We start from the raw sequence: 14,985 nt of genomic DNA on the forward strand, positions 1-14,985 counted from the left end.
GAAATAATGTAGCAGTTTAACTTTTGAAATAAAATATTCTAGAGTGTGCATAGGATTTATGAAGTATAGATCTGCACATATATGTTTGTGAATATATAAATGTATTATATACGTTGTATATGTATGTATGTAAATTTTTCCCACTTTTAACATGTAGGTATTGGCGTCCTTGGGTTACTCTGTTACCCTGTGATAAAAGATGAACAAGCAGTACTCTAATTTGTCTAATTTAAAAAAGCAAAAACGAAACCTTCACTCGGATCTTCATAATTGGGGTATAATGAAAGGGGGAAGAGAGAGGGCAACATTATTATTGGAATAGATGTGGGAGTAGATGAAGGTCACAGAGTTGGAAAGGAGAAGTACATACTAATTAGTAAAAGGTAAAGGACTTTGGAAATTTGGGCTATGAAAAGCCTATTCCTTATGAAAGCATACTTTGTATTAATAGTGTCAAAGAGAATACGTACAGGGAGATCAGTTTGGTGCTTTGTGACCACCTAGAGGGGTGGGATAGGGAGGGTGGGAGGGAGACACAAGAGGGAGGAGATATGGGGATATATGTATATGTATAGCTGATTCACTTTGTTTTAAAGCAGAAACTAACACACCATTGTTTAAAGCAATTATACTCTGATAAAGATGTTTAAAAAAGAGAGAGAGAGAACATGTAGTTTGGACAGGGACACTATACTTTATCAAATGTCTCTTCTGTGCCATATGCTTTACTTGTATATTTTTTAATTTAATCTTCTAAAAAATAGTATGAGGTATTATTATCTCCCTTTTACAGAGAAAAAAGCTGAAGTTTGAAAAATAAAATAACTTTCTAAATCATAATGTTAGTAATTGTCCAAGGAGGGATTCAAACCCAAATGCATCTGTTTCTAAAATCTTTGTCCTTTCTACTAAACCATTATGTCTTTATATATTTATGTGGCACAGGGACAAAGTGGGAAATGGTACAGGGGAGAAGACTGGGGTGGTGTATATTTAATTTAGAGTCTGTAGTCATTAGGAGACCATGCCAAGGGGGAGAGTTTTCCTTCTTCAACCTTAACAGGGTGCTTACCCAACTACCATTGGATGGGGAGAGGAATTGAATTCGGTTTCTTCATCTAGGCTCTTAGCCTTATTACTAGCCCCAGAGAGCTCAGTATGTTTCATGCTAATAAAGAAATAGAAATTTGCAGCATTATCGTAGGAAAAAATTCCAGTTTATCAGGGCTTTGGCTGAGGCTTCATTGACCAGTTAACTGATTTCATCCATCACTTTGTTTTTGCTGCTTTAGTAGATCAGCTTTTTAACCACTGATCAGTACTTAGCCCTGCTGTTTAGATGTGTAATCTTCAAAGAGTTCTTTGCTGATAAATCTGATTTTACTAACTTTTCTCATCTTAAATTAGTTATTGACTTTGCATGGAAACCAGGAGGGAGTCTACTAAAACAGTAGAAAGAACAATATGAATGTAACATGTTTTAGTATTAAATATACTTCAAGATGAATTATTATAATTAACATGAATTATTACAAATGGAATAAAAGTAGCTATAAGTAGTAATATTTGGTGAAATCAAGGTCAACTAGGAATGGTTTAGTGTTTCCATGCAGATTGTTGACTGGATTAATGGCAGCTGTGGTTGTGACTATATTTTGTGCACTACTCTTTTTTTAATGAAATATTTCATACATAGAAAATATATAGTATATGTACTTTATAAAGAGTAATAATAAAACAGTTGCTAAATTGTTTCCATTCTCATTGCTTCTCCCTCCTCTACTCCTTCAAGTCCTGTATTTTGAATTCTACTTATTAACGTATGAGGTGGAGCATAACCAATGCTGTTGAAACTACCTGTGTGCATTTCTCTTACCCCTACTGTGGTTCCACCTAACATCAGAGATTCACTCACCCTGAATATGGTGATTATCATTTCCTTGCTTTTCTTTACAGTTTGATCATATATATATCTTGTTTGTAGTTTTTGTTTTCTCAGCATTGTTTGTGAGATTCCCTAATGTTGATACATGCGTGCATGTAGCTGTAGCTCCTTTGTTTTTACTGCTGTATAATATTCTACTGTATAAGTAATAATAATTTGTCCACTCTCCTGTCAATGGACACTTGGGTTGCTTCTTTTGTTCTTTTACTGTAAGAAACACTACTGCTATAAGTATTGGGTGGGCCAAAAATTTCGTTCAGGTTTTTCCATAACATGTTATGGAAAACCCGAACGAAATTTTTGGCCCACCCAATACTAGGAATAGGCCCCTTGGAGCCCCTCGACGGAGAAGTCTAATAGGTTTTCTGTCCCTGTCTGCTATTATTACCACCCTAAAATTACAAGAAGGGGAGAGGCACAAGTAGCAGGTTCTAACTCTTTTCCAAGTGGCTTATACCTCCCTTGCATCTACCTCCTGTGCAAGTCTAGGGGAAGAGAGTGTATGAGATATTGGCAGGGGATGGCAGCATTAACCATACCTGAATACACCCTTCACTTTAAAATATCTTAACTTATGTGTTAGGATTGTCCCGAGAAATGGAACCATTAGGAGAAATAGAGGAAGGGAGGGAGGAAGGGAGGGAAGGAAGGGGAGAGATGGAGGAAAGGAGGGAAGGGAGGAAGGGAGGGAAGGAAGGAAAGGGAGGGAGGGAGGGAGGAAGGCAAGCAAGGAAGGAAGGGAGGGGAGGGAGGGAGGGAAGGGGGGAGCAAGGGAGGAAGGAAGGGAAGGGGGAAGGGAGGGAGGGAGAAAGGAAGGGAAGGGGGAGGGAGGGAGGAAGGAAGGGAGGAAGGAAGGAAGGGAGGGAGGAAGGGAGGAAGGAAGGAAATTATAAGGTATTGGCTCATGCAGTTATGGGGGCTGAAAAGTCCCATGACCTGCTGTCTACAAGCTGGAGAGCTGGGAAAACCAGTGGTGCATTTCAAAGGCCTGAGACAGAACCAATGGTGTAGATGCTAGTCCAAGGCTAGATGCCAGTCTGGAGCACCAAGGACGAGATCAGTGTTCCAGTTTAAAGAGTCAGGCAGAGTGAATTAAACTTTCCTCCACCTTTTTGTTAATCTCAGGTTCTCAACAGATTAGATACTACCCACCCACACTGGGGAAGGCCCTCTGCTTTACTGAGTTCATCAATTCAAATGCTAATCTCTTCCAGAAACACCCTTACAGACACTCAGATACACACACAGAGTAATGATAAACCAGATATCTGGGTGTCCTGTGGCTTATTCAACATAATTTTATGTTGATGCATAAAATTAACCACCACAGCTTCTTTTGTCATACGATTATACATTGTAGTTCTCTAGGTCTCTGCCTTAGTCCTTTCTCCCTTCTCATTCTGTCTCCTCTCCCTAAATATTAAGCATCTACTCTTATGGTTTCAAATACCATCTAAATACTGATAACTTCCAAATTACGTTCATTCCATAATTTTATTCTTAGCACTTGGTGCATATATCCAGCTACCATTCTGCATCTCAACTCATGTATTTCTTATATAAGCGCTTCAGACTCAAGTCCAAAATTAAACTCATGATCTTTCCCTTTTCTCTTGTCCCACCCCAATTTGCTTCTCCTCCTCCAGTTTTCCATTGTCTCTGTGAGGGCATCTTTTCTGTTATACCTGACTAGGTAGCTGGAAGTTGAGCTTGACAATACTTCCTCCTTCCCTCCCCTTCCCCCATATTCAGTTAGTCCTTAAATATCTCTTGAACTAGTACTTTATTTCCACTGCCACCACCCTAGTCCAGGAACCATTGTCTCAAGCCTGGAATGAGAAACATTCTCATACGGAGTGTCTCTATAAAAACATTCTCATACGGAGTGTCTCTATAATCAACTTCTGCTTCTCTAATCCACTGTGCAGCCAAACTAGCCTATTTAAATTACCAGGTTCCTGACAAATTTTTAGTTGCTTCCCATTGCCCTTTGAATAAAATTTCTTAACATTCCTATAAGGCCTTCTTTTGGATACTTTCTGCCTGTATCACTAGCCTCATCCTGAGCTGGAGTGACCTTTTTCCCTGTATTCTCAGTATGCGCTGTGGCTCCTTACTGCTTTACCTAAGTCCTTCCCTTTGCTAGACCATTGCTGTACTCCTCTTGCCTTGCTAACTCTTCCTCATCCTTTGGATCTAAGCTTAACTGTCATTTCCTTAGGAAGGCCTTTTCTAAACTTGCTCATGTTGGTTTCCCTTTTTATCCACACCCATAGAGCCCTGACTTTCTCTTTCATGATATTTATTAACATCTATTTTTTTCCCCCCTACTGAATTACAAGTTCCATGAGAGCCTGGAGTCTTTTCTGTCTGTTTTATTCTGAGAGTAGCTTCAATACCTGGCAAATAGTAGATACTGAGTAATTTTTTTTTTATTTTTTGAAAAATGAATGAGCTGCATACATATGAATTTTTGCATTTTACCTGTCCCACACTTGGGGAAAAATTACTCATTCTTCCTTTATAAAGATGTGATGAAACATCCGGCTTACATCTGTTACTAGCATGGAATTCATAGTAAAACATTACATTAGACAAACCAGAATGGGCTATGTCGTCTATGTGTTCAGTAATTCACACTCAAATCAAGAAAGTATTCCTTTCACTATGTAGTTACATTAACTTTCAGTAATAGCTATCTTGACCTAAAATTCCTGGTGTGTTCTTTGATAGTAATAAATTGTACAGTTTGCTTCAGTTATAATTCAGAAAGACTTATCTGAGCAATCTGTAATTATCTCTTACTTTGGCACAATGTGGCTTTTAATTTCCAAATCTGAGCTTTGTTGTTCAGATGGTCTAAATGTCTGGAATAATTGGTCATTTGATTACCAATTATGTTAGTGTAAGTCTGAAATCAGCTTTTATAAGTAGTTTATTCAAGTTGCTGGCTAGATAATAAAGTGAAGAGTAGCATCATGACCGTTTGTGTAATTTGTTATATTTTTGGTTGGAGTTCATGAAGCCATGTATTTTTATGACCAAACTGCCCTCAGAATTATGGACAGTAATTCTGACTTGTAGCGCTTTTCCTCATTTATGTTAGAATATATGGTTATCAATTTCTCTATGTAGACAGTTTATCTGTTATTCTGACACTGTGATTGGATTAGGACACCTGAGCACTAACCTCAGTTTTTTAGAATGCTTCTGCATTTTAGTGATAATTGTCTGAGCACATCATTGCTCTGATTGTTTTTAAATCTTGAGACAGACTTCAGGTTGTTAAGGTAAATCTTTTATAGCTTTGGCTGAATTTCTTATAAGAGCTCTTGGTCTTGACAGCTGAGATGTGTTAGCTGATCTCTCTTAATGGTACTTAGGTTTGAATTTTGCAGGCTGGGAGGCAGAACTACTTGGAACTGGTCTTTTCAACGCATGATGGCTTTAAATGCAGACTTTAAAAAGTGGGCCACCTTGTAAAAAGAAAGTCTTAGTCTCTAGAGTTCATTCCCTTTCTTAGTTTGAACCAGTCCAAGTTTATAACTCAATGGAGTTAAAAAGTTGGACTTTTTTTTTATTTTTAAACTCTCCATAGGGCCTGGTAATTTGAGGTGGAGGAAACTAATATGAACTTCACGTTTTCATTTCAGTTTAAATTCTGAGATTCTTTGATTCTCTGGAGCCAAAAGCATTTCAAGGGTTTTCATGAGGAGGTTATGACTGGAGGGGAAGAGTGCTGCCTCTTGGTTCTGAGTGACAACCCCTGCCCTCTGCCCCTAGCTGAGAACTCAAAGAATTGTTACACAGCACTAAAATGAGCTGAGTCCAAAACTGCAGCCATATGGTCAATATAGGGCTTTTAAAGGAAGGGAAATAGTAAAAGACTAATTTCAGAGGAACTCTCTTATGTTAAAGAACTGAGAAAATGGAGTCTTTCTGAAGCTAAGTGTAAATTATACCACCTTCTTTGGGAGCAAAAGCTGCTAAATGTAACAGAAGAAAATGACAGTGTAGGAAATCAAAGTTCAGGAACAGGCTTTCAAGTGTGGTTTTCTTATGCTTAATCCTTTACTCCCCTCTCAGGATCCATTCCCTCCTTTTCCTCCTCCTTCTCCAAAGTCTGCTTGAAAGAGATTTTGATGGGTAATGGCAAAGGAAGGCACCTTTAGACGTAGTATAAATTAGGGCATAAGATGCCCTTTGTACAGGAATTATCTTAGACATGCTTTTGAAAACATACTCTTTTTTTAGCCTTATTTAAGAAAATAATCAAAGGTATGATTTTTAAATCTTTGAGTTTAGTCTGCTTTGAGTAAAAATAAGGTATAGGTACCAAAATAAGCAAAGCTCTTTTTTTTCCTTCCTGGTTTCTGCTTGTAAGATTTACAGGTATTTAAAATAAACCCATGAAAAACAGAAATACTGTCCTGGGATTGGCTAAAGAGTCAGAGCAATTACCTCCAGGCTCCAAAATCCAACTGAGCTTGACTTTTGGAAATAAATTTGGCTAAGACTTCTTCCTTATTCTGTTGTATAAAGGTGTACATGAAATGATACTGACCTCTGCCAGAAACCCCAGGAATCCTATTCAGTGATGTACTTGTAATGGTCGTGAAAGAATTAAATCAACACAGATGTGGATTAATGTGAAAAAGTAGGCAAAACACTAAATTCTCATTGTGTGGTTTCAGTGTTGCAGATCCTTCAAAATACTTTGGTATACCACAATAATTAAAGGGTTTAAGAATGTTAAGATACTTAGAAAATAAAAGCCCACAGTTGAATAACAAGAATGACCTGTTTTATTTTTTAAAATTGAAATTAATGTAGATTGCCATGGTGAAAATAGGTTGAAATATTTAATAATAACTGTTTTGTGCAGCCCTAGAGATCAAAAACAGTAATGTAAATAAGCAGGTCTTTAAAGAATCATACTTACAAATATGTTTAATGTAAGTGATTGCTAGAAGGGAAATGCATTTTTTTCAATGCTACGCAAAGAAATTTTAATGGACTTGATGTTGGCAGTGAGAATCTACAAATTAGCATTAATAACTCAAATTTTAAAATATTTGCTCATTGCTCTAGATTATGACTGTATTCAAGAAATACTGTCTTCAAACACTAATCATTTTAAATAAACTTTTAAAAACACATTTATGACATCAATAAGTATGACTGTTTATTACATTTTACCTATAAAAAGTTGAACTGTTTTATATACTCTTTATGGAAACAGTGCACAGTCATAAATTAAAAGATGCAACTGTTTTGGATATTTTACTGGTGGTCCTGTGTTTTCCTGCCAGCAGTGCAGCTGTTTCAGGTTTCTCAGGATAACATATAAAAAGCTGTATGTACACTGCAAGTTTATGCTTGAATTGCCAAGCCAGAGATGGTATGACTCAACTTTCCCAGAAGCAAGTTATACCAAAATGTGATGAATTAAAACAGCTAGTTGCACAGTGGTTTGTATTCAGTTATGAAAACCAGTTCTCATTTATGATAGTTGGCTTTGTAAGGTTGACACATTCTACTGTGGTACTTGAATTTTGCCATGAGTAAAGAGCCATTGGAGCTAAGACTGTGCTTTTGAGGGTCTGAGGAAAGAGAAAAGGGTGATACAACACTATCTGGGGTGTGGATAAAACTTAGCTGGAAACTTGTGTCAGGAATGGAACATTTTCATTTTCAAGATACCTATAAAAATATTACTCATTTATTTGTGTGATAGTTACTGAATTCTCAATGAAGAGAATTGATTTTATGCTGTTCCAGATTAATTTTTAGACTTTCTGAGGTGATTTAACACTTACCTCATTTCTCATGCATCATAGTCTTAACAGTGGACATTTTATTTTATCCTGGGAGGTAATAAGCAGATACCTTTGTGGCCATGTGTTAGGTTTGGTGAATCCCTATTTAAATCCTGTGACACCCAAGGTTGTATTAAGAGTTTGACAACAACTGTTTAAAAACAGTAGTCTCCAAAGTGAGATGCATCCCACCAGGATATGTAAGATGGGATGTAGGGAGAAAATATTAGAACTTTTATTTAAACATTTTAGTTTCATCCTTTAAATGTTTCAAATTATATATTATATATATTTTATAATATACTTACAATATTAATATATTATGTGTATATACTATATAATAGTATATAATATATAAATAATTTATGTAACTTATGAACAAGTATACAAGTTTTGGAGCTGCACGCTCAAATATTTTTACTGCTATAAATATACTATCAAAAAGTTTGGAGATTGTTGCTCAATAAATATTCATTTCCTTTCTCCTTTCACTTTCCCCTTTCACCCTTGGCAGAGAAGCAAAGAATTAACACCTTGATTTGTGGCAGTGTGAATAAATTATAGCCAATTGCAGGAGCTTATGCTGTGTCTTACTCTGACCACTTTTTCTATTTGGCCTCTTGTATTGCCATATATTTTTTAATCACACAAGCTTATTAAACATGGATACAAATGAAAAACAGACTTATTATGTTAGAAATAATAAGTTGCTCATGCATCAAGACTTTGACACACAGGAAGTCTGAATGAATGAATAGAAAAGTTTCCAAGTTATTAAAATGTTCTGGTACCTGATTTATTCATTTGCTATACCTGTAATTCTTAGGTGGATGAAGCTCCTTTACTTCCTGAGGCCTGAAGAAACAATGTGGTTTCTTAAACTAGGCATTAAAGCAAAGCTGGAAATACTTGTTTTCTGACAGTGCTGGTAGTCATGCTAAGAAGTTGTCCCTCTTTGGCCAGGATTATCCCATTTTTTAGGGCTGTTTGTGTACCTTTATCAAGGTAGAAAGTTTTAATTGCTAAGTAACATGTGTGTAATTGAAGAATAATAGTGTCTGTTACAGTCTTTTAAGATTGACTCAAAAGACTCTTCTGTATTTACTAATTGGGACATTCTTTTGAACCCAGGCTCAGTTTTAGAGATTGCTTGGATGTAATTTTCTAAGGTTTCCTTTCCTGTAAGGAGGGAGACAATATATTTTTGTAATATTGAAGTAATTTTGAAGTAACTAGTATGTTCTCTCCCCATTATCACTTGTTTATGTATTTTCTTCAGAACATATTTATGTAAAATTTAGTAATACAATAGTATTATGATGTGCATTTATTTATTAAGAGTATGCCAGGAAGGAGAGCGGCAGTTAGGTACCCGAACAAGAGCCAGCAAAATAAATTAGTTCTGAAAATTGGGAATAGGGAGCATTTTAAAAACAAGTATTATTTTTGAAACCTCCTTCAGAGCTGTTTTTAGATCTTAATGTAATTCGCTTTATAGTTTAGAGTTGGTATGTTTCCTTTTAAAAGGAAATAATGCATTTATAAAGTCTGAACATTTCAGCCTTAGAATTCTTCTTTAACATTTGAATAGTTTTACTATTGCTTTTTAAAGTCTTACCAATTTATATGTGCTTTCTATATCAATGGTACACTTTTTGTTTTGTTTTAGGTATTTAAACCATGTCAGAGCTGCCTCTCCACAGGACCTTGCTGGAGGCTATACTTCTTCTCTGGCTTGTCACAGAGCACTACAGGATGCATTCAGTGGGCTTTTCTGGCAGCCCAGTTAACCTTTATTTCTCCTCTATAAGATTTGGACCCTGGAGCCGAACCAGGGAGCTAGCAAACGTAAAGCAGACTTGTAAAATTATAGCCACTTGCAGCTTTACGGCAACAGTATTTCCACTAGCAGCTGTGTTAAAGTATTTATAGAGGGCAAATTCCAGAACTAAGCTGAGTAATATAGTGGATAAATATTTGTGAAAAAGATTTATTTTTTACTTATATTTTTCTGAGAGGGATTGAAGCTGTAAGCCTCATCTAGTGGAAGCTATGAATAATTCACCTGTGTATGTTTGAGGTTGACAGACTTGTAAAATCTTTTAAAAAATAAAGCTAGACTTTATACTGTTTTGTGGTTTTTCTCTTATTACAGTGTTTTACTTGAACACACATTAAAAATGCCATTTTGAATACGACATTTAGTGTTAATATCCAAGTCTGTTATTTCTTCTCATAAAATGTTCCATTTTTTCCCCAATGTCTTCTTAATACTAGTCCAGACAAGTGGATATATTTCCTCCTACCAACAGGTTGTGGCAAGTAAAACTTGACCTGTGATAATGTCACTCTCTCAACATTAAGGACTCAGTGCCTGTTTTGAGCAGTGGAAAGTGAGACGAACCTTGATCAATGTGTTATATAGTTCCCAGCTGTGAGCCTCACTTAGGCTAAACCAGAGCAGAGTACTGACCTGCTTTAATGACAAATTCAAAGAAGTAAGTTAATAAAATTTAATACTTAAAAGGCACCTTTCACCTCAATGTGAGCTCATTTTATGATGAAACGTTGGAGACTGGAATGAATATATTTTAAATGAAATTTCCCTATGAGTAAATTGCACACTCTGGTAGTTTCTGTTGAAACTTCAAAGGCTTTTAGTATACCCAGAATGTTGCTTAAAGAGTTTGGATGTGGATAGGATATATATTTGTAGCATCTCAACCTTGTATGAGTCTGTTACCTAGGCAACTGGGTATGGGACATTGTTTCTCAAGGAAATTAAAGGATTTTCTATTAAATCTCCATTACAACAGTTAGAGTGGAAAGTTATGTGAAACAAGATTTGTGGGTTATATTAGGGTGGAATATCCATATGTAACAGCTCCATCTTGTTTGACTAAGTAGGTATTAATTTCAGGAGTACATCTTCATCTTTATAACACTTCTAACTATCTTTGATAATTGAGAAAACCAAGGCATTGAATAATTGAGTAGGCCAAGATCATATACACAAGTTAGTAAAAAGCCAAAATTAGAACAAAAGTTTTTTATCCAAGTCTAATTCTATCTATAACTCTACTAGTCTGCATCCTATTTCTCATATCTATTAGTTTTCCCCAATAGAGGACTAGCATTTTAACTACAATACATAAATCTGTTCAAAGAATAGTGAGAATGTTGGACTTGTGGTTAGGGATTTTCTGTACTCAGCTGCCAAAGTAAGGTATCCAGTCTTTAAAAAAGAAACACTATTATTTATTCTCAGTACCTTGTATGATGTATTTAAATGGAAGGAACTAATTATTAACAAAACATTTCAAAGGCTTTCAAAACTTTTTTTTGAGCCTACCTTATTATTGTGGAAATTGCCTGCACCTGATTTGGCAAATCAGTTAAATTCCACCACCTAGATATGTTTGTAATTATTTTGCCCTTACTATGGCCATACTTTGTTCAATAGGCTGGATTTAGAAGTTAACTGACCCTATTAGATCAAAGGGAATGGTGAAAGATAACCTAATGGCAACAATTCACTAGATAACAAATATTCTACATTGATGAAATTATCCCCAATCCTCCCAGTGATTTCCTCTCTCAGAGACAAAAGGCTGTACAAGTCTTTTCATCTACATGAATTTAATAAGTCTTTTAATATTTTATAACAGTAGCACAGAAACAACTACTGAGCATTAACCTATATGCCAAGCACTGTACTTCATGCTTTATGAATTGTCTAATCCTTGTAACAGTGCTAATATTATTTCCCCATTTTAACAGGTGGAGATGCTAAGGCATGGAGAGGTTCAGCAACCTACCAAAGGTCAATACATCTTAAAAGGAGAAGAGTTTGGATTTGAACCCAAGTGGTTAAACTGCAGAGTCCATGTTCTAGAGATAACTGTCAAACTTATAAACAACAGCTGTGCAAAACCAAATCTGAGTAGTCAAACTTCTTAAGACTTCCAGGAAATTTTACGGATCAGGTATCTAGTTCTTATATGGGACATAAGTGACATCAACTAAATAACGGTGTTGATATCCTTGAGAGAAGTCCTGAGGAATTCATTATGTAGAACAGGATTTGACTGCTAACTGCACTCCCTTTTAAGCAGATATTAATGGATTGAATACATTTACATGGTAATTAGGAAGCATTTTCTTTCAATAAATATTTGATTTAAGCTTCTCTTAGAAGTTACTTTTAGGCTGTCAGCAGGTGGTTTGGAATAATCATTTCAAAATCTAATTAAGGTGGCAGAAAACTTGTCAAAAAGTTAACAAAATTTAAAAATTCTATCTAATGAGTGTTCTAGCTGCCATTTTCTAGTGGATTAACCAAGAGTTCAGTTACTAGGTATCACATCACAAAGTTTAGGGTGAGCCAAATTTAAATAATGAAATAATCACATGTTCACTTATCCACTCTGAGGGAAAAAGGAGAGGTTAAAGTGTGTTAATAGAAGCATTTAAGGAATTCTGTTTTCTTTACAATTATATATTGCATATTTTTTCTAATTAAGGGGTGACTAAATGGATCTTACCACTTTACATATGAATAAGATCATTTGCACCCACACTTAATATTTATAGCCTAGCACATGGATGTATCAATACAGTACTAGGAAAAAAGTTCTTATGCCTACTTGCAAATTAATTACCTTCACGTAGATCGGGAGAAGGCAAACTGTAGACCCCTGGCCAAATCCAGGGGCTTCCTTTTTTTGTATGCTCCATGAGTTAAGGTTGGTGTCCGTATATTTTTAAGGTTGGAAAAAGCCAAAGGAATAATATACTTTTTAACATGTGAAAAGCATATGAAATTAAAATTTCAGTGTTCATAGTTTTTTTTTTTTTGAATATGTATGTGTTTATGTATTGTCTATGGCTGCTTTTGGACTACTATGGCAGAGTTGAGGCAGCAGAGACCTTATAGCTTAGAAAGCCTAAAATATTAAATGACCCTTTACAGAAAGTTTGCTGACCCTTGACCTACATACACTTGGAGGGGAGGGAGAGGAAGAAAATTAGAAGTCCCAAACTAGCAATCCCTGGCTGAATTAGCCCTCAAGGTTTTGCGTAGGATAGGTTGGGTTGAACTCCAAAACCATTTTAAGTGTCTTTCGATAAGGGATAAAGGCTTCAATTCATTACTTCCCTATACTTCTTACCATTTATTGCCGTCATCTATTTATATTACCTAGCTTCTGAAGGCATTTGAGTTTGTAATTAATGACTTAGATTAGGGGTCCTCAAACTTTTTCTGTAGGACCAGAGAGTAAATATTTTAGGCTCTGTGGGCCAAGAGACAAAACTGAGGCCATTATGTAGATACAAGAGATACAATAAATTGGCACAATTTTTTAAATTAACGGACTTCAAAATATAACTGAGTACATTGTTTGTAGGGCTTTTTGGAGAATTACCTTTCCTTTGATTGGGGTTCTAAGTGTTCCTATCATCAAAATGAATTTTAATTGATCACATGTTGATGGTTATATGTAATGAGATTTTACACATTTCATCTTTAAAAAAGTCTTTTCAGACAGATACTGCCAAATTCTAGAACATGTGATTTTAACTGAACATATACATCACTCGGAAGGCATCTGTAAAACTATGAGATTCTTAATCTCTTGGTATTTGCCTTTTAGCATGTCATTACAATAACACATTAATCACTTCCAATTGAAGATCAGATGGAAGTTCAATTGCAGTTAAATGGATTTTGAAATATGGAAATTTCCTTTGCATTTGCACCAAGGTTCCAAGAATGCTGAACTCAGAAAATATATCCACTGCTAATTTATGAGAATGAAAATCTTGTTTCTTGTTTTAATTTTTGATAGCATGAGAAATGTACAGTTTGTAGTCATTTCAGACTACTGCAGTATGTTTCACATTAAAGTTATGTTTGCCTTTTAATTGTAGGTTGATATCTTTGAGAAATATTATCAAGTCTTTAGCAAAAACTAATTTCCAAAGACACTCAGTGTTTTAGAAGTGTTTAAGATTGGTTCTTCTTAAGAAAAATTTCAGTCTTGTCCATGAACCCAAAAAATTGCAGTCATACCTTACAATTGCTAAGCAAATAAAACTTAGGTTAAGCTGAAGAAATTCAGCTTCAATTTCTGACAAAATTCAAGAACTTTGAGGATGGTTAAAGTCCATGAAAGCAAATGAAGTTTATCATTGACATTACTGGTTCACTAACACATGATAGATTCAAATATTTGCTGCAATGTACTTGCTGGTGAATAACATAGTGAATAACTATAGGTTTTAAACACTGTGCGTTTTCATAAGCTTTGTAAATTTTTCCAACTAGAGCTTTTTCTACCTGACACTTTTCTTTTTAACCATCATCAGTTATAACACATCAGATTCTACTTCAGGTTTTACAGAATTAGTTTTCTCAGTTTCTTTGAAAGTATTCACCAGTAGTTGTTCCGTGCAGAGTATTCATAGAGGCTAATTCTTCAGTAACTTCAAAGTCAGAATTGACGCCTCAAATAAACAAGAACTGAGCAGTATTAGTAATGTCTATCAACTCATCAAGAGTAAAGAACTACTTGGACACATTACCTTTTTGACTATTGATGGTGCTCCCAATGTTCTCAACTCTGAGCAACTGTCCTTGCCAAAAGGCCAACAGTCCTAGACGAGTTTGCTTTCTCCAGACACATTTCTTAGACTGCTGCTTTCAAACACAATTACTCACCGACAGTAAATGGTTTTCCTTGTTTGGCTTAACAAAAGAGTCACTTGGAGACTTACTTTGGTTGTAGCCTCACTTTCATTTTGTGAAGAAATTCTGCCATGAATTTCCAGTTTAAATATCTAATTTTCTGACAGTTGCTTGCCTGTGAGTTGGAAATACTGTGATGAGTACTTCTTTGAGAAATGTCAAAGTATACTGTACTTTAGCTCAGGTATGGATGCTTTGTCATCTAATTCAATGTCAAAAAAATTCACTCTACTGTGCCTTAAAAGCACAACAACATGAATGGCCACTTTTCTTATTTTGGAATGAGGGATACATACTGGTAACAGTAAAATAAAATGTTATAGCTTGGCAATACACATGGCACTCAAAATGTTGTTGACTTATAACAGTGTCACTGTGGTTTGTAGTGTGCTGAGCAGCAGTATGAAGTGATGAGAATCATATCCCATCTGTGTTGCAACTACTCAACTCTGCTGTTATACCATGAGGGCAGC

The 14,985-nt window shown here is 35.5% G+C and overlaps 1 protein-coding gene across 2 annotated transcripts in view; it reads left to right on the top strand.

Annotated features, from left to right (window-relative positions):
• The window catches only part of MNAT1 (MNAT1 component of CDK activating kinase), a 219,807-nt gene extending 204,928 nt beyond the window's left edge, over positions 1–14,879 (top strand). Inside the window, exon 8 of one of the 2 annotated variants that reach the window (XM_082617441.1) lies at positions 11,545–14,879. In XM_082617441.1, coding sequence (XP_082473567.1) covers positions 11,545–11,557 — 13 coding nt within the window. In that variant the 3' untranslated portion in view covers positions 11,558–14,879. Of the gene's footprint in view, positions 1–9,433; positions 9,895–11,544 lie in introns of those variants that run through there. The other variant, XM_082617439.1, reaches the window with a different exon arrangement.
• The last annotated feature ends 106 nt before the right edge of the window (positions 14,880–14,985 follow it).

Source organism: Mesoplodon mirus (genome assembly GCF_964341445.2).
Source record: "Mesoplodon mirus genome assembly, chromosome: 4".
Lineage (NCBI taxonomy): Eukaryota > Metazoa > Chordata > Mammalia > Artiodactyla > Ziphiidae > Mesoplodon > Mesoplodon mirus.